We start from the raw sequence: 18,437 nt of genomic DNA, 5'->3' as shown, positions 1-18,437 counted from the left end.
TAAGCCAGTTACTGTCTTGTCAGTTTACTAAATTACAGCAATCTCAGGCTCTTTTATATCACCGCAAGTTATTGAACTGTAGCCAGGACAAAAAAGTCACAACACAAACAGTCTCTGTGCATCCCTTGTTAAGAAGTTCCCAAGAGAAGCCTCAAGGTAGAGAGGGATCACACTGAAAGAAACCCCAGACAAATGTAGAATTGCCACAGTCATTTCCCAAAGGTGATGGTACTTGCCTCCTAAGGAACTTGGGAAAGATTACCTCAGGCCCAGCGGGGCAGCTAGAGTACCAAAATGTCATTTTGACTGTAGCTCAGATAGGCCCACTTCTGATTTGCGAAAGAAGAAAACCTATCTCCAATCAATCCATCCAAGGTTGCATGAGACTCGATAAACAAAGCCAATGAGGAAGCCCCACTGTCTAGTTCCTGCAAGCAAAGAGCTCATGGTTCTCGTATCTCAAGGAGAAAGAAAGGTCAGATAGCTCCCATCAACCACAGACCAAGGCATTTCAGGTGCTATATAATTCATGAGTCTTCTGTTTGCTCAGGCTGCCATTTCCTGAGTGGTGGAGAAATGGCTGCAGGAAGGAAAGGATATCTGGTGAGGATTTGTCCCATCTGCCCTTAGCATAACATTCAATGTCTATCTACTTGCTGTTTTGAATGCATTCCCAGAATGCACCCATGGATTCTGTATCCACAGAGTCACGTTTGAAAATAGTCAAAAAGATTCCAAAAAGCAAACTTTGATTTTGCCATTTTGTATAAGGATTACCATTTTACTCTGACACTGTATATAATGGGAGTTCAGCATCCAGAACTGATATCCACAAAAGGTCCTGCAACCAAACCCCAATAGCTGCTGTAATCTCATACTTCTTTGGAGACAACAATAATTTCATATCTCCTATTAAAATGTATTCAGAATAACAAACATTCTGGAATGCACCAATACATTTTTGTCAGCACTTTTTAAAGGCCTGATACAATTTGTGCAGTTTAAATATAATCCAGCAAAACAAGGATAGCAGTTGGATACTATTTTAGCCGTCATGCCTGCATCTTAAGTACTTACCAAACTAAACATTTCAGAATCCCATTTGATGAAACTACCTATGGCAATTGAACTATATAGTGTAGTTATTTGGAAATCGTGCAGATGTCTTCTGTCCTGTCCATTAATGCATATGCCTGTTTATTTTTAGATGATCTATACATCACTTTTCTGTTTGGGCTCCCTTTCCGGGACATGGGTATCTGAGAATCACTTCCCTGCTGCCACTAACAGCACATTGTTGCTATTTTAATGTTTTAGTTGTCACATTGTGGTTTATAGAGTTTGCTATTATGCATTTGAAGTATTTAAGCACAAGATTTCTTTTCCACAAGGAGACAATGCATAATTGTTTTTTAAAACATAAACGTATTTGCATTATAGTTGCAGGAAATGCAAATAAAAATTAATATGTTTTTAGTGCCATGGTCAGGCTCCTGAGAAGTTGACTAAGGACTCCTTTAGTCAAGTGATCAAATGCAAGTGGATCCAGAAATTATAGTCACAACCAGACTATTATTTCATACTGCAAGAAAGGACACTATTGCAGCCATCGGCTTGCCCATCCAAGGTTTAACACATAAAACAGGCTCATGAACAGGAGCATTGCTCATTTACAGTTGACTCTCCACACTTGCAACTGTAGCTTTTGCAGATTTGATTTATATATTAGCTCGAGGCATTTGTAGATCATCCAGCACAACATTTGGTAGAAGCTGACCAGAGTTGTTCTGGAGAACCTAGAGATTCCTAAAGAGCTTTCCTCTCAATAAAAAAGTAATTTTAAAAATGTTTTCCAACTTAGAATCATAGAATTGGAAGAGACCTTGTGTGCCATCCAGTCCAACCCCCTGCCAAGCAGGAAAATCACATTCAAAGCACTCCCAACAGATGGCTATCCAGCCTCTGTTTAGAAGCCTCCACAAGAAGCCGTGCACCCCGATCCCACAGAAGTGGAGGGTCTATTGTATACTACCAAGGTTGTCTGAGCTGAAAACAAGTCTGCTGCATCCTATTCCTTGTCTTTATAAGAGTTGATAATTTTAAGCAAAAGGTTGCAAGTATGAGGCCCCGTGGCTGAATTCCCAGATTAGTTAAGTAATAGAAACCAAGAGATTAGAAAATGGTCAAAAAGAGAAAGGAGATTGGGAGAAGGATTTTAAAACAATTTTCTATGAAATAGAATTGCTTATGCAACAAACACGATGACTACATTTGTGGCACCTTGAAGCCTAATAAAAGCTTTCACAGAAGTGGACTGTAAATTTTTAAAAGTCCATGAGATCATAACTGGTGGCACAAGATCCTTTGTTGTCTTTAATTTTCCATGTAGTCACCTCCTCATTCCCCCTCTTCCCTTCAACTACAAACTCATCAAGAGAAATAGGAAAACAAGACAACAGCAGCATTTAGGAAAAAATGAATTTAATTTGTCAGGTAAGTCTGGGCTAAAAAACCCACGTTCTAGGAGGACACACTTCCTTCCGCCTCTTAAATAACACTTGGATTAAACATAGCCTCACTCATCCACTCACACTTTCTCTCTCACACACATATTCCCCTCTCCTTTTCTTCCCACCACTCACTCACAACCATTATTTTTAAAAACAGAAAAAGGTAATATCATATGTCATTATCTGTATAAAGACTGTCTCACCAAAATGCTGTGTGCAAATACCTACATACAGCAAGATCTAGAACTTCATTCTAAGCAAAAATGGGCAGAAATCATGACTCAGTGCAAGTCTTTTCTACCCACCATGATAAGTGTGTTTCTGAACACAGATATAGGATGAACCCTATAGGCAGGATGTGGTCCTTCCTCTCATTGTAGATAGAGACTCCCTAAACAGAGAGCATAAGAGAAAAGGTTGGCTCATTGGCCAAAGGCACCAAGGACACCCATTCAGAGGCCTTGAGAGGACTGATGGGAAGGCATTGCTAGGGATATGCATTGCTTCCCCACTCCTGTTCTTCAAACATTTCTTCAGTTTGGCCCTAGGCCTTTTCCTGACTGTATTCTCTAAAGAAACAGCAACTCTTTCCAATCTAAAGTGAGGAGAGAATAAATGGTGGCATGGCAGGATTTATTCGGTGCATAAAGACAATGCTCAGGACATAGCCCAACAACAAGCATTTGTGTGATAGCAATGATAAATCTGACAGTATTTTAGAAAGACTGACAGGTTTACAGTGGCAGACTGTTTGTGGGCCAGAACCCTCTTTGTCAGATGCAAATGTATCATCCGTAGCTTGTAGAAGCACTTATGGCTACAAGGCAGAAGCTAAGGATAGGTGTGTGTTTTTTGTTATTACAAATCATTGTAATTATAAACCGTAGTCAGAACTATATATCACTTTACTGTATGCAGATCAATAGATGAGAAAGATCCAAGGTGCATCCAGACAGCGCCTAAAACGCGCGAGCATCTGTGTTTTTACATGGAACGTCCAAACAACGCCTCAGGTAAAAACGTATTCCTTTGGGACAAAGCAGGAAAGCCCTGCTTTGTCCCAAAGTAATTTGGCAACAGGTTTTTCCAGCTGTTGGCAGAGTCCTGGGACTTCTGAGAGGACCGTCTGCACAGCCCTCTCCTGTTTTCTGGCCTCCGTGAACCCGGAATATCCAAGAGGGCTCTAACGCCCGCCCCACCTCCCCAGAAAAGCATTTTAAAAAGAAAATAACTTACTTGGCCATCATTACCATGTTCCTGGATCTCTCTTGGAGTGCACAAATGGTGTGCCAGGAGAAGAGGGGGAGGAGGAAAATCGCTCCTGGCCCCGTTTTCTACTGTTGCGTCATTTTTACATGCCAGGAGAGCTCCAGCAGCATTGTAATGGTGGCCAGGTTAGGGTTATTTTCTTTTTAAAAGGCTTTGCGGGGGGGGGGGGGGGCATTGTTTTGTCTGGGTACGCTGCCAAAAAGGCTGACAAGGCATCTGGACACACCCCTCCTGGAAAGCGCAGGGTTTCTGGGGCGTCTCTAGACTCTGATGCAGGCCCAATTGGGTTTTTAAACCGCAATTGTGCTCACATTAAAGTCCTGCCTGGAACCGTCCCCAGTCTAAAGAAGAAAAGACACACAACTGATGTAGACCATTTCCAACTGGTAAGAAATAGATAAAATCCACTGAACAGAGAAACTGCAGTTTCTCTGGCAACCTGGCCACTTCCAGTTGCCTGGGAGTCCACTTTTGAGAGAAATTCCAATTCAGCTTATTTATTTTTCAGAAATGTATTATGGTTACTTTACTACATGGTTCTGCAATAAACATATCCCTTGCCCTGACAGAGACCCTGGCTTCATTCTGTAGTCAGCCCTCCTCATCAATGGGTTCTGCATCCACCTATTCAACAAAACACAACTCAAATATCCCCCTCTCCTCAAAAAAATCCAAAAAAAGGAAATCTTGATTTTGTCATGAATTATGCTGATGTGTAGGCATATCCTACTTTAGCCATTTCACAGATCCTCAAGCTCTCTCCAGCACTCATTTGTTCAACATTTTATACAAGTGACGCCATTTTATTACACTATTGTATAGAATGGATTTGGACAATTATTGATTTTTTATCCAGCTGGGATCTTGAAACTAAACTTCAGCAGATACCAAAGCTCCACTATAATTAGATTGCTCCATCACCCGCACTGTAGTCTGTGCTAACTTACAGAGCTTAGGAGAGTTAAGTTTTGGACTACGTCTCTCAAAGTACACACCCACCCATTTCACCAGCTGGAGGATTCTGGAAACTATAACCCAAAAGGTAAAATTTCCATGTTCCATAGCCATTTGCCCTGCCGGAGTCCCAGAGTTTCCAAGTTCCAAGTTCTGAGTCACCTTCGGGGTGAGAGAGAGCGAGATAGAAATATAAAGTAAATAAAGTTCTACTTGTACACATAATTTGCATCTGACAAAGTAGATGTGATAAAAGGAGGGAAGGGCAGGCTGGGAAGACTTCCTACTGAAACAAAACTGCTGTTCAATATGCAGCAAGCATCATGGATCTCCCACAATTGTCAAACAGCATGGGGAAAGTACTATTTGAATATTCAGTTAATCCATAAATAGCCTGTATGTCTGCTTTGCCTATCTGTCATTGCCTCTTTCATGTTCAATGGATGGGATCAAGTCAGGCATCAGTAAGTCAAAATACAGGCCCTACATGACCCAGACTTCTGAAATGTTCTGCAGAAGTACATTCAAGACAACCCAGCCCTAACTTCTTCCACTTATATATATATTTATGTCAGGAGCGACTTGAGAAACTGCAAGTCGCTTCTGGTGTGAGAGAAATTGCCGTCTGCAAGGACGTTGCCCTGGGGATGCCCAGATGTTTTACTATCCTGTGGGAGGCTTCTCTCATGTCCCCACATGGGAAGATGGAGCTGACAGATGGGAGCTCACCCCTCTCCCTGGGTTCAAACCACAGATTTTGCGGTCAGCAGTCCTTCCGACACAAGGGTTTATCCCACTGTGCCACAAGGGCTCTACTTCTTCCACTGAGATTATAGTAGTTTAAAAGTCCAATAGTCTGTCTGCTGCCTTAACTTGTGTTGCAGGAGGAGTGTAGGAAATGAACAAAGAATCTGAGAGCAACATAACATTGTCAGTTCCAGGGCTTGGTCCAAAGGCAGGAGGAGGACTACAGACGATCTGACCCCAACTTGGGCTAGAGTTCCTGAGTTCTTTCTGCAAATAGAAAGTCTCCACGAAGGACCCACATCCATGTAACAACATCCTTTTGAGTTCGGAAGCTCCTTTGCAGAATCTGGCAACAAGGTGGAAAGAAGAGACACCAAATTATCCACCCAGAGACTTGGCTGAAACTTAGGCAAGATCTTCACTGTGCTGGAAAATGTGTAATTTTACAGCAGAAATGGGGTGGGGGTAGTAGAAAGCAAACCAGTAGTCAACCTGGTCCATCAAAAGTTATGGAGTTAAAAAAAGAGATGGGTCCCAAAGTGCTGGTTGGCTGTATTGCAGAGATGGCACTAAGAAGAACTTGGCTGAAGTTTCCAAGATCAGTAGAAGTAGAAGTACTTCTGTTAAAATATCCTAAAAATACGCTCAGTACATCTCAGTAGAATAATCCATATTTTCTATAGCAGAAGTAAGGCAGAGCACTTGGGTTACACATAAGTAAAAGAAGTCAAGCAAAGCACTTGGGTTAAGCATTATTTCAGCTTCCATGATGACATATCAAAAGGCAAACTGAGGCCTTGATGCTCTTCTCTAAAGACAGAGTTTGCAAGGCATCCTTGAAGAAATGGGGCCTGCTGAGGTATCTACCATCTGCTCTTGCTGTATGGAGATGAAGCCTGCATCAAAAGATAACATCAAGACATTTGGTTATTTACAGCATGAAAAATTCTTGGCAGATCAATACAATAAAATAAGTATACATGACAACATATGAGGTAGACAATAAACCTGTTCTTTGCCTTCAGGGAGGATTTGAGCTCAGAAGAGGAGGAATGGGCTGTACTGATAGATTGAGATCAGAATGATTAGCCATCCAAGGATTTCTGTCTTCCATTAGTTTAAAAATTGTTAGTAGATCTACATATAGTAATGTACAACAACCTAATCTACATATAAAAAATCTCATCGGTGGTTGGGACTAGTAGTCTGTAGTGAAATACAGTTGCCTCACACTCTACACACCTGTCCACTCTTTCCATCCTTCTGGGCCATTGCTTGCTTTGCCTGTGACATGTAGGCCTCCTCAGCACGAAGTGTGGAATTGGCACTGGCCATCATTTGGCTGTTGGCTGTGGCCCGAGGCAGGATGACATCGTAGGGGCCCTCAGGCTGCAAGCGAAACAACCGCAGTGAAAAATGAAAGTGATCAACTCATATAGACCGTTTTACATAACATTACATGTCCATGTCTATCTCTAATGCAGGTTTTTTTAAAAGGCCAAATATTGTTCCATTGGGGACCACTTTTTGAGAAGACTTATATTTCCACTCTAAAATATTTTCATAAACTATGTGAAATATCTGTAGTGTTCATTACTTTTCTACTATAATCACATCTCCACATTTGTGGGCTTAACTTTTGTGGGTTTGATTGTTCACAGATCTGTGTGTCTTTTGAGAGAGAAGAAGTGGGATATAAAGATTACAATCATTACTACTACTACTAATATGGTAACTCTAGGAATCTCTAGATCAGTGCTTCTCAGCCTGTGGGTCCCCAGGTGTTTTGGCTTTCGACTCACAGAAATCCCAGCCAGTTTACCAGCCGTTAAAAGATTTCTGGAAGTTGGAGGTCATAACATCTGGGGACCCACAGGTTGAGAACCACTGCTCAAGATCCTCCAGTGCCATTCTATGGTGAACATCTGCCAGAGGCTGACCACAGAGATGTGCTAGATGACACAGGTTTCTGGATAGAACGTCCTCTCTGGGAATCTCTAGGTTCTCCAGCACAATTATGTGGTCAATTTCTGGTGGGAGTTGGCCATAGAATTACACTGTAAAGCTTAAGAGACATGTTTTCTCAGGTAAAAATAAAGTGGGGTTTTAATTCATTATTTTCCCAATTTTATACCAATAATCCCAGTAAATGTGGAGGGCTGGCTGTACTTATAAATGTGCAACTCATACAATAGTTTTGAGATGTGAATTGAGGACAGAAAGGATGAGAGCAAACACAAGGCAGACCAGCACTTTGCAAGAAGGGGGAAGTCATTATTACTCAAGCATTTATTTTTGGTGTCTAAAGAGAATGACTCATAGCCAGGTAGAGCTCAATTTATTCTTTCGCACCGGGCTCCTTTAGTGGAAGGCATGAACTCATCACATTCATGTCATCAGCACTGCACAGTATCAGCACTTGAAAAATAGCACGAATACAGCAGATGTTATGCTAAAGCTAAGATAATGAGAGACAATGCCACAATTCAGTGGCAGTAACCATGTATGGCATAATTTTGTATAGACACATATTGTTGCTAGGAAAATAGCTAACTTCCTCTCCAAATATTTTAGTGCATCCTGACTGGATAATATTACTGACTTACTACTGCCTTCTTTTTCCCCACTCATCCTCTATCCCAGCTAAAATTATACCCAGGGCAACTGGTAGGATCAAGCCAAATAAAAACCTCTCTTAGCAAGACAAGTCTAGTATGAAATGTGGTGCTAAACCTGATAATGAAAAATACAATCCCAAAAAGTAGGCAAGGGTTCACATAACCAATCAATTTTCCATGGAACAATACAAAATTTAATTTTATGTGAACAGAAGAATTACACTGTAAGCATAGGTCTAACCTTTGATGTCTACATTTTCTGTGAAGAGAAAATTAGGTATCTAAGGATAGATGTATAATTACAGTTGAAAGAGGTAGGCTTAAGATGTATACTGGAAGGGATTTTGGCAGATGCTGCTTGTCATGAAGCCAGATAACAAGGAAAAGCTGCAGAAATGTTTTCGTCTACACAACTTCTAAAGTGGTGGTTCTCAACCTGTGTGTCCTCAGGTCTTTTGGCCTTCAACTCCCAGAAATCCCAGCCAGTTTACCAGCTGTTAGGATTTATGGGAGTTGAAGGCCAAAACATCTGGGGACCCATAGGTTGAGAACCACCGTACTAAAGGCACATGAGCGCTGTCCAGTTTTGACTCAACTAACCATGGGACAGGTTACCATCTCATTCTGCTCCTTTTGTGAGGACTATGCCTTGGTCCTTAAGCAGAATAAAGTCAATAAATGTTCTAACATGAGACTGTAGGTTTTCATCATCTGAAGACACATTGCCATTGTTTGTCATATTTTCCTGTGTAAAAAGAAACTAGACTTAACACTGCAGGGAAATTTGCAGTCTTCAAGCAGAAAGGTTAGTCTTGAGTTAGCTGTTAACTTCATCTCTAGCTTAAAGAGTATCCTTTAAAACAAAGCATGGGACTACACAGAAAGGCAAGCTTTAGTTAAGTCAGATAAGAAAAGATGGCATGGCCACACACTCACTTACAGGTCCTTTGTGCATCAGAGCCATCTCTGTTGGCTGGTACACGCTGGTCAGTAGCTGCCCATTGTATCCGCTGTAAGGTGACACAGGCTTTTTGGCTGAAAGGAGAGAGAAGCCACAAGACAATGGCGTTTTAAAGCAAAATGAGGGAAAAAATCAATGTAAACACAACATTCCTGAACAATGTTGCCATTCCTTCTACTATGTCAGGAGGCCCCTGGGCTAGAATCTGGAATATTCCACAGGAACAAATGGCAACTCTGTTGGCTCTGAGCTTGAAGGGGATGAGGCTGCCTCCATTACGCTTCAAGAACATTGGCAAGTCACAAAGAGGACCTAGCATACCTGAAGAGGTGCCGGTACCTTTACTGCAGTGGTTCTCAACCTGCGAGTCCCCACAAGTTGAGAACCACCGCTCTAAGGGTTATGTAAGAGAAAGAATTTCAGAAGACATTGTCTGGTGACAAGCAACCCTGACAGTCTTTGTTTGCTTTGTGTGATGCAGCTCCTCGTGAATGAGCTTTCAGGACAGCAGCACTGAACACCTCCTGGCAACACAATACTCCCAGATTCTCAATTCACCCCATGTGCATACTCCAACCATTGGAATACCTCTGGGCAGAAAGAGCCCAAAAGGCTTCCTGCTGACCTGGAGCATTGGTTGAGTAACATAAACCTTCTCGACTCTGGTTCAGTCTACGATTCAGCTCTAAAAGACAATTAGAGATGAATATGCATCCATGCTCTGTTGTCTCTAAAATATTTAATTTGTTACAGGGAAGATTATATATTTTAAAGGTTATTTAGTTAAACGTATCATTCACTTACTGGTATATGATCATTCATTTTGTATAATAAAGCATTTTAATTGGGCTTTATTGATGTATAAATGTTTTCATTATCTAACCAACTACGCTATTCCATTTGACAAAGTATAATGGGAAACAGGCTGAGATTCTGGATAATCCTCCAAAGTTGTCCATGTGCCTCGCTAAGATAGTGAGATCTTTGCATTCTGATGGTTCACACTGTACATACACAACATTATTAACACGTTTGGTCTTAATGGTTGAATGATTGAAATGCAAAATAATTTAAAATATTGTGTATAGAATTATCTTGAGGCTATGTGTCTAAGGCAGGCGCAAGCAAACTTTGATCCTCCAGGTGTTTTGTATTTCAAGCCCTGAAATCCCAGCCAGCCTGCTGTTAGGAATTGTGAGAGTTGAAGCTCAAAACACCTGAAAGGCCAACGTTTGACCACGCCTGGTCTAAGATGTATATGAAACATAAGATTAATTTCATGTTTAGATTTGGGATCCATCCATCTATCTATCTATCTATCTATCATCATCATCATCATCATCTGTAAGTATTTCAAAATCACTCAAAGCAGCAAAGGGAGGACAGAGGTAGATATGGTCCCTAGCAACGTATTGTTGTTGAGTGTCTTCAAGTTGTTTCTGACTTCTGGCAACCCATAAGGTGAATCTCTCACAGAGTTTTCTGAAGCTGAGAGTGTGGAGCTCACCAAAGATCAGACAGTGGGTTTCCATGGCTGAGCAATGCCTCAAACCCTGGTCTCTAGAGTCAGTATACAACACTCAAACCACTATACTGCACTGGTGTATATGTGAGAGACACTAAAGTATACATTTCCAGCCCCTCCAAAATAGCGTGGGCACAAGGTTGAGCCTGTCTGCTTTAATCATGCTGCTGAAAAGGTTGATAACAGATATTAGTGTTCCTACAGCTATGGGTCCACGATTCCACACACAATCTGCCTAATTTCTGAGACTGAGCTGATTTTCTTTGCTGGGAGGGCCAAAGAGCAGCTGGGCGTGATAAAGATGTTTTCAGAGGGTGTGAAACCTCAGATCTGTCTCCTTAAATATCTTTCATCCCCCAGAGCTTTTAAAGAAAAGTACATTTGTCTTTTCAACTTTTAAATAGTTGAAGTCCTATTGGCTTTGGGAGAGATGTGCATGAAGGGACACATCTCCAAAATTGATACCTCGGGGTACATGTCTTTCAAGCAAAGGCATCTGCTCAGAAAGCCTAATTAAAAGGTGAACTTTATAAATATATGATTTTTTAAGGAAAAAAGGGAGAAACCAATATAGGAAGTATAGAAACAACAAAAGAAAAAGACTACAAAATAAAGATGTGCACAAATTACATCAAAGGAATGAATGTGAATTCATGTGTTGGTTTTGACCTTTAAAGCCCTACATGGTTTAGATCCAGGTCACCGACAAGATCGCCTTCTCCCATGCAATCCACCTTGAACACTGAGGTCCTCTGGGGGGGGGGGGGGGGGCTACTCCAACCAGCCAGAACACGACTGGTGACCGTCACCCAGAGGACCTTTTCATCGGCTGCCCCAACACTGTGGAACGATCTGCCAGAAGAGCAACGGCTAAATGAGCTGCCAGAATTTAAAAACCACCTAAAAATCCCTCTCTTCCAGCAGGCCTACCCAGCCAGTTTTAATCATGAATTTTAAACTCATGTTGTTTGTTTTAATCTCTGTTCTGTGTATTTTAATACATATTTTGTAGAAATATGTTCTAATATGTGTATTTGATATAATGTTTTTTGATGAGTATGTGTTTTTAGCATGTTATAACCTGCCTCGACCCATGATGAGAGGTGGGTAAGAAACATTATTATTATTATTATTATTATTATTATTATTATTATTATTTAGTGACACAAAAATACAAAATTATTATTATTCTTTCCAATGTGTTGTTCAGTACATATTCATGCCTAGACTGATTTCAAAGCAACATCTCCAGTTGGCACACTTATAAGTTCACCTACTTGTTTCTCAATCTTGAACACCATTTTCCCCACTTTATGGGTTAATATTTAAGGTTTTCCTTCACACTGAAAAAAGTGTCGTTAAAAGCTTCACCATTTATATTTTGTTTGTTGGTTAGGTTAGTTACTTAGTAGGGGAGAAGGGAGTATATGATGGTTCCTCATTTAGGGTATCTAACCCTAAATGAGGAGCCATCATATAAAAGCCTGGAATCCATTTCTGCTCTTTTTAAGAAGAGTATATACATGCTGAAACTTTTCTCTCATGGATATTTTTTATGACTGATTAAACTGTAGATTTCCTCTTCATTATGTATCATGATTCATTTGGTATGCCACTAGGAGACAGAAAGGATCTACACCTCTGTTCACAGATAGATTTTTAAAAAGGAGAAGTGATTATTCTTTCATGCTGCTACTTTCTGCTGGAAGCAAAGCAGAAATCCTCTACTAATCAATGTACCCAAGCAAAGCAGGAATCAGAAGCCTGCTGGGGCCTTTATTTTTTCAGTAGGCCATAAAACAAAGCTTTGTTTGTGGGTAACTACAGACAAAGTAGGTTTTAATGAGCTTAGGGACCTTCCTTGTATCAGGGAGTCCTCTACGGTTTATGGCGCTCAAGAGGCAACCCTCGCCGTCCTGAAATCCAAGGCAGAGATTGAGTCACGTGCGTGTGCTTTACCCTCTCAGGTTCTCTGCAAAGAAATGTGAACTAATCAAGGTTTTGCAGTGTGTGGGAAATGGCAGCTACCATTGCACTGCCATCAGCCTCACACAAGGAGACCTTTGCACGGTCCATTCTGGCTTCTTTGCATATGCTGCAATTCACTCTTGGCAACTGGTCTGTGTACTCTTTCTGCAGAAGTAAAAACATCACTTTGGTTTCCTGCAGCAGCTGACTAGATCTGCCTACACAGCTCTCTGGAAGATGCTCGATTAAGATTCAAAAAAAGAAAAGGAATATGTTGTAGTTGCTCTCTGGAGTAAGGGCAGAGCTTCCGTTGGGAACTCAAAACTTGGAAAAGAGGATATCATCCCCACCCTTTTTTAAAGTAAATAACTACAGCAAGCCCCCCTCCCCCCACCCTAACCCCCCCCCCCCCAAATATTGCAGAGGTTAGCGGGACAGGACTGTCACAAAGTAAGGAAATTCTAGATGAGAGAACATTTAGTGCATCCTGACTGGATAATATGACTGACTTACTACTCCAGAATGATTCTATGGTCAACTTCTGGCAGAAGAGGACCCAGAGAAGCATTTTCTCAGCTAGGAAACTCTAGGTCTTCCAATGCAACACTTTGGCAGATGTTGCCCATAAGAGTTACACTGGATGACCTAGAACAGGGCTTCTTAAATGTTTCCATGCGTGACCCCTTTCCACTTGAGGTAGTTATGAGCAACGCTGGGTAGGTATATGAAATAGGTATAAAAATCAAACATTTACTGATAATAAATCTGCATTTGAAAGCCTTGGTAAACAGGCTGGTTTCGTTTTTATGAAGTACAGCTGAAGCATTTTTTAAAGAGCCCACTGTAAACTCTGCACGTTGTTGCTAACAGATTTGTGTAAATGTCTATGGGCTCTTCAGAAACCTTTTACCTTTTCCAATTTTTTCACAACCCCAACATTGAGCTGAGGGAACCCCATTTTGTTTCAGGACCCACAGTTTAAGAAGCAGTGATCTAGAGGAAAATCTGTGAATAATCCATTAATAATCAGATCTGCAAATGTGAGGGCCAACTGTATCCAAAAGCAAGGGTATATAGTAAACATAAGAATATACCTATGACCTACTTAGATTCATACCAGCATTTCTGTTCAATGACCACAAGTCACAAGCAAGGCATGAGTGCATGATGGTCTTAACGTAACTGATGTTTAAAAAGCATGATGAACACATTGACAGAGCAAGGACATAAGCTTTCTAGATAAAGTTGCTCCTTAAAGCGTAACATTACCATTGCAAAAACATGGAGTAATGAACTAAAGGCAGTACTGCATGCAAAGGCTTTTTATGGTGAGCTTCACAGCCATAAGGATATGAACAGCATGATCTCAGTTATATTACTATATAGTTATCCACTGAGTGCACTGTGATTTCCTTCCTAAGAAGAACTACAATTATACCTATTTTAAAAACACACTTTAATTTAAAGCAGCCCTGAAATGTGGCTGCAGAATATTCTTTCACTGGAATGGAATGACAAAATGTGGCAGAGCAGATTTCCACACACCACTGTGACGAGGGAGGTTTACGCAGAGGAAAGACAATTTGAAAGTACATTGGGAAACCACAATAGAAAAAAAGATCCTATATCTAACTTCAAGTTAGACGCCTAGATCCCAAAGCTACCAAACTATAGATGCCAGATATTCTCTGTTCCAAAACCAGAAAGAGTAGCTTGCTCATCCTGTGAAGTGTTTGTCCACCTGTTCTGAGACACATCAAAATTGGTTCTTCTTGAGGACTTTATAATCCACTTCTAAAAATCCATCTCTTTTGCTGCTGCTTCGCCTACTCTGCTTCTGCTATTCTTGAGCCTTTGGGTTGAGCTTCCAAAATGGTTTTCGTAGCTATTGTTCAGGAAAGCGATTTCTTTCATATTCTCATGGGCTATCACTTAAGCTAGGATGCAGCCTATACAAACTTGTTAGAGAACAAGCATGAATCTAGAGGGACTTGCTTATGAGTAAACATGCATAGAGCTGAGGTGCCATTCTCTAGATTGTTTTTCATTTTTCCTAGCTACGCAAATGTGAGTAAGATTTCCACCTTTGAGATAGGTTATTGTTCCTGAAACTTTACAAGCAGTCAGCCATGTAAATAAAGCAAAGATGCCCACTCCCACACACAACCCCATTAAGTCTGCTCAACAGCACAGGAAGAGAGGCAATGTTAAAAGCTGGCAAACAAATCTATCTGTAAGATTGCCTCTGCACAGGTACACCTGCAAGTATCTGTGTTCTCAATACTGTGGAGACTCAAAATGGGTTGGACTTTTAAAATAACATTTGCACTGGGATTTACGTGGAGTCTGTGATGCGGGGTCAACAGCAAAGTATAGAGGCATCATTGAGTGGTGATAAGCAGCACAGGAAGCAGAATGGGAAATTAATCTTCCTTATACTGGGAAAATGCCTTTTTTTTTCTCTGTCTATGGAAATAGCAACCTTCTTCAAGCCTCCACTAGTTATTGCTTATGTATATAATTCAGATTGCTTGTTGTATTGTATATGTGCATATTGGTATGCAATTTTACCTTAACTCTTTGTAGTGGGAGGGGCTGCAGACCATGTGATCAGAACTGGGCTTGTTCAGGACTCAGACTCTACTTTAGAAACAGTGTTTGCTTTAGACTTCAGTAGAGAAGTATGTTTTAGACTTTAGTGTGAATGGTATGCTTAGAGACTTCAGTAGAAACAGATGTATGACTACAGAATCTCAGAGCAGAATCTCAGAGCAGAGAGATGCTTTGGAGTTTGGATTGTTAATTATAAGAAATGATGCTCTATTTTATCTACACAGAAAAACTACTTAAATTTAGACTGAGAAGCAAAGTACCTGTAAGCTGAGTACATGAAGTTTGTGAGTAAATCAACTCTGTTACTTTTAAAGAAGTCTACTTATTTTTGTCTCTTGAGAGCATGATTTAAAGGCAAATATATTTTAAGGGAGAGTAGATGTCTTTTGGACAACTGAAAGAACACTTCTTTTATGTTTTGTGCATTGGCATATCTTTGTTCCTAACAGTTCAAAGAGATATTTAGGACATCAGTTTAATAGCCTTGCATGAATGCCATTTTTCCATAAGGTTATGACTCTACAGGTCACGCTTTTTACCAAGAGGTTATGGCATCATTTTTCAAATGGTTATGACTTCTGAATCAATAATGCCTTTCTAAATATCATAAAATATCCAAAAGGTTATGGAGATTTCCATTTTCCAAAACTCTGGCCTATCAAAACTTCATTTGGATGGGCCAGAGAAGTTCATATACGGTTCCGGCCCAAGATACCTAACTGACCGCCTCTCGGCCTATGAGCCCACGAGGACTTTGAGATCTTCCGGGGAGGCCCTGCTCTCGATCCCGCCTGCGTCACGGGCGCGGCTGGCGAGGACGAGAGATAGGGCCTTCTCGGTGGTGGCTCCTCGGCTGTGGAACACCCTTCCCGTGGACATCAGGCTAGCCCCCTCCCTTCCGCAGGAAGTTAAAGACCTGGCTATTTAAGAAGGCATTTGATCAAGAAGTGCAATGACTGGTAATTTGACCATAGGAATGGAACAACGGAAATGATATCGGATTGTGGGTTTGACGATGAGACGACTCGGAATGGCTTTGTAGCAATGTTGATGTTTTGATGAGATGTTTTCTGATAATGTTGAATTGTGGATTATTTTACACTATGTTTTGTATTTTGCACCTGTTTTTCTATGTTGTACACCGCAATGAGTCGCCCTTGGGCTGAGAATTGCGGTATATAAGCGCAGTAAATAAATAAATAATAAATAAATAAATATAGAGATTCAGGATGAGCTGCAATGACAACTGCACCCATGGACCAAGTGCAAGCTCCACAGGTAATACATAGTTCTTTTCATTTTTATGAAACCATTCTTTAATATATCTTCCAACATTTTACAGGTGATAAATGGAGCTTGTGACCAAACAAAACCAGCATGTGGACAAAATGGCAAAGAGGAAGAGCAAACAAGCCATTTGCTTTTGCCTGAGCCTATCAAGAAAAACAAAATTCCTGCCCCGCTTCTCTTCTCCCCTCTGCTAAGCTAATTGAGAGCAAACTATATTTGCTCTTTGTAATTCTTTTGTGGTAGTTGAAGTAAGCTACTGTCAAAGGGGAGGAATGGAAAGAGGAGAAAGAGACAGGGATAGTTTGAAAGCAGCTGAAAAAGTGAGATGACAGAGGATTAATCAGGATTGTCCGTACCAAATTGGGACAGTTGTGGGATTTGCCCTTCATCTGAAAACAATCTCAAGGCAGTCTACACAATGTTTTCTACAAGGAAAATATACATATAATAAAATGTGCAACTACAAATGAAGAGATGTTAAAAACTCTTTGCAGCAAACTATGAAATAAGTAAGGAAATGGCAACTTCAAATTCAAGTTTAAGGTTTTAAAGCTGCCTGGATACAGAAATGTATTTTTATTTTCCCATTATGAAAACAGGAACCACAACAATGTTCCTTTTAGAAAGAACTCCAAAATCAGGGAGGAGAGTCCACAAAGAAGATGCAAAGGGTTTATAAAGCCTGATTGTATATTTTTAGAAACAATGCACATTCCACTGAATAGAGGAGAGCTCAAGGTAATCTTGTTTCTCTTCTCTCTAAAAAGAGTCTTCAGAAAATATCCATTTTTGGTCCATAATCCCAATCTAAAGTCGACAAGCGAGTTACAAAACCACTGGAGGAATTGAAGCTAACTTTTTAAAAAAACAACAATTTCAAATGCTTGAATTATAATATTCTAAGTTTTTAATATTTGGGAGACAAGCTCCAAGTCTTCTCTTTGCAAGGAAATGTATTTGCTAAAATGTGTAAAGATATGTAATGCCACCACTTGAAAATCCAAAGGACTTAGATTTGAGTTCTTAATCTTCCTGTCTTTGCCTCCTGTACAACTGTTTTGCCAATGGTGAACATAACACCAATTCATGCAGTATTAACTGTGATTCAGATTAAATTACTAATCTCAAGACTTTCAAGAAATGTTGTGTCACCATGCTCTAAAACAGATGGGCTGGACTACAACTTAAATACTTCCCAGACATTGTTCATGCTCGTTGGCGAGCAATACATCTAAGAGCTTCCAGGAGGGGATGCTCTTTTCTCTTTCTTTCTCTTTGTTTTTTAATGACAAGTTGTGAGCAGTTGTGGTTGAACTGGCAACCCTACAAATAATACATTTAATTTGGAATTGTTCATTGAGATCAGATTTAGAAGGCTTGTTTCAGCAAAAAGCAATTACAGTGGTGGGGAAAGAAGGGAGAAGACCTTTTTGATGGTGGCCACATGATTTGGGGGTTCTACTGAACTGAAACAACGTTTTGTTTCATCAGTTCAGGCCTTCAAGCAACATCCAAAGTCTCGTCTGTTTTGCTTTTTCACAGTCATCCATTCTACCAATGTAAAACCAATTCTACACTGGCTTTACATTGGTTGGATATGGCTTTAACAATTTTGCTAACCCGAGTCTGTAGCCTGGATTGTTAATTTTATTGCTTCAGCCTGCATTAACAGAAGCAGTTTCCAATTTGAGGGAAATAACAATTTCACTATTTCATGTACTAGTTAGATCTCATCTGAAGTATAGTATTCAGTTCTGGTTGCCATATTTTAAACAGGATCTAGACAAGTTGGAGCAAGGCCAAAGAAGGGCAATGAGGATAAAGAGGTAAGGGAAACCAAACTTAGGAGGAAAGGTTGAAGGAGCTGGGCATATACGGCTTGGTGAAGAGAAGACTGAGAGGCAACATTATTGTGCTCTGTAAATATCTCAAAGGCTGCCACGAAGAGGAAAGGTCAGGTTTGTTTTCTGTTGCCCCAGAGG

General features: G+C 40.5%; 1 protein-coding gene across 3 annotated transcripts in view; it reads right to left on the bottom strand.

Annotated features, from left to right (window-relative positions):
- Positions 1-2,464: 2,464 nt before the first annotated feature.
- Positions 2,465-18,437, bottom strand: part of GPRC5C (G protein-coupled receptor class C group 5 member C) — a 32,735-nt gene continuing 16,762 nt past the window's right edge. For all 3 annotated transcript variants that reach the window (XM_060764259.2, XM_067463871.1, XM_067463870.1), the window contains exons 3-5: positions 9,039-9,133; positions 6,723-6,869; positions 2,465-6,376 (exon numbers count right to left, since the gene is read on the bottom strand). In XM_060764259.2, coding sequence (XP_060620242.2) covers positions 6,344-6,376; positions 6,723-6,869; positions 9,039-9,133 — 275 coding nt within the window. In that variant the 3' untranslated portion in view covers positions 2,465-6,343. The remainder of the gene's footprint in view (positions 6,377-6,722; positions 6,870-9,038; positions 9,134-18,437) is intronic.

This window comes from Anolis sagrei, chromosome 2, assembly GCF_037176765.1.
Source record: "Anolis sagrei isolate rAnoSag1 chromosome 2, rAnoSag1.mat, whole genome shotgun sequence".
Lineage (NCBI taxonomy): Eukaryota > Metazoa > Chordata > Lepidosauria > Squamata > Dactyloidae > Anolis > Anolis sagrei.
Note: the sequence above shows the minus strand (reverse complement) of the source record. Positions and strands in the feature narration are given on the sequence as shown.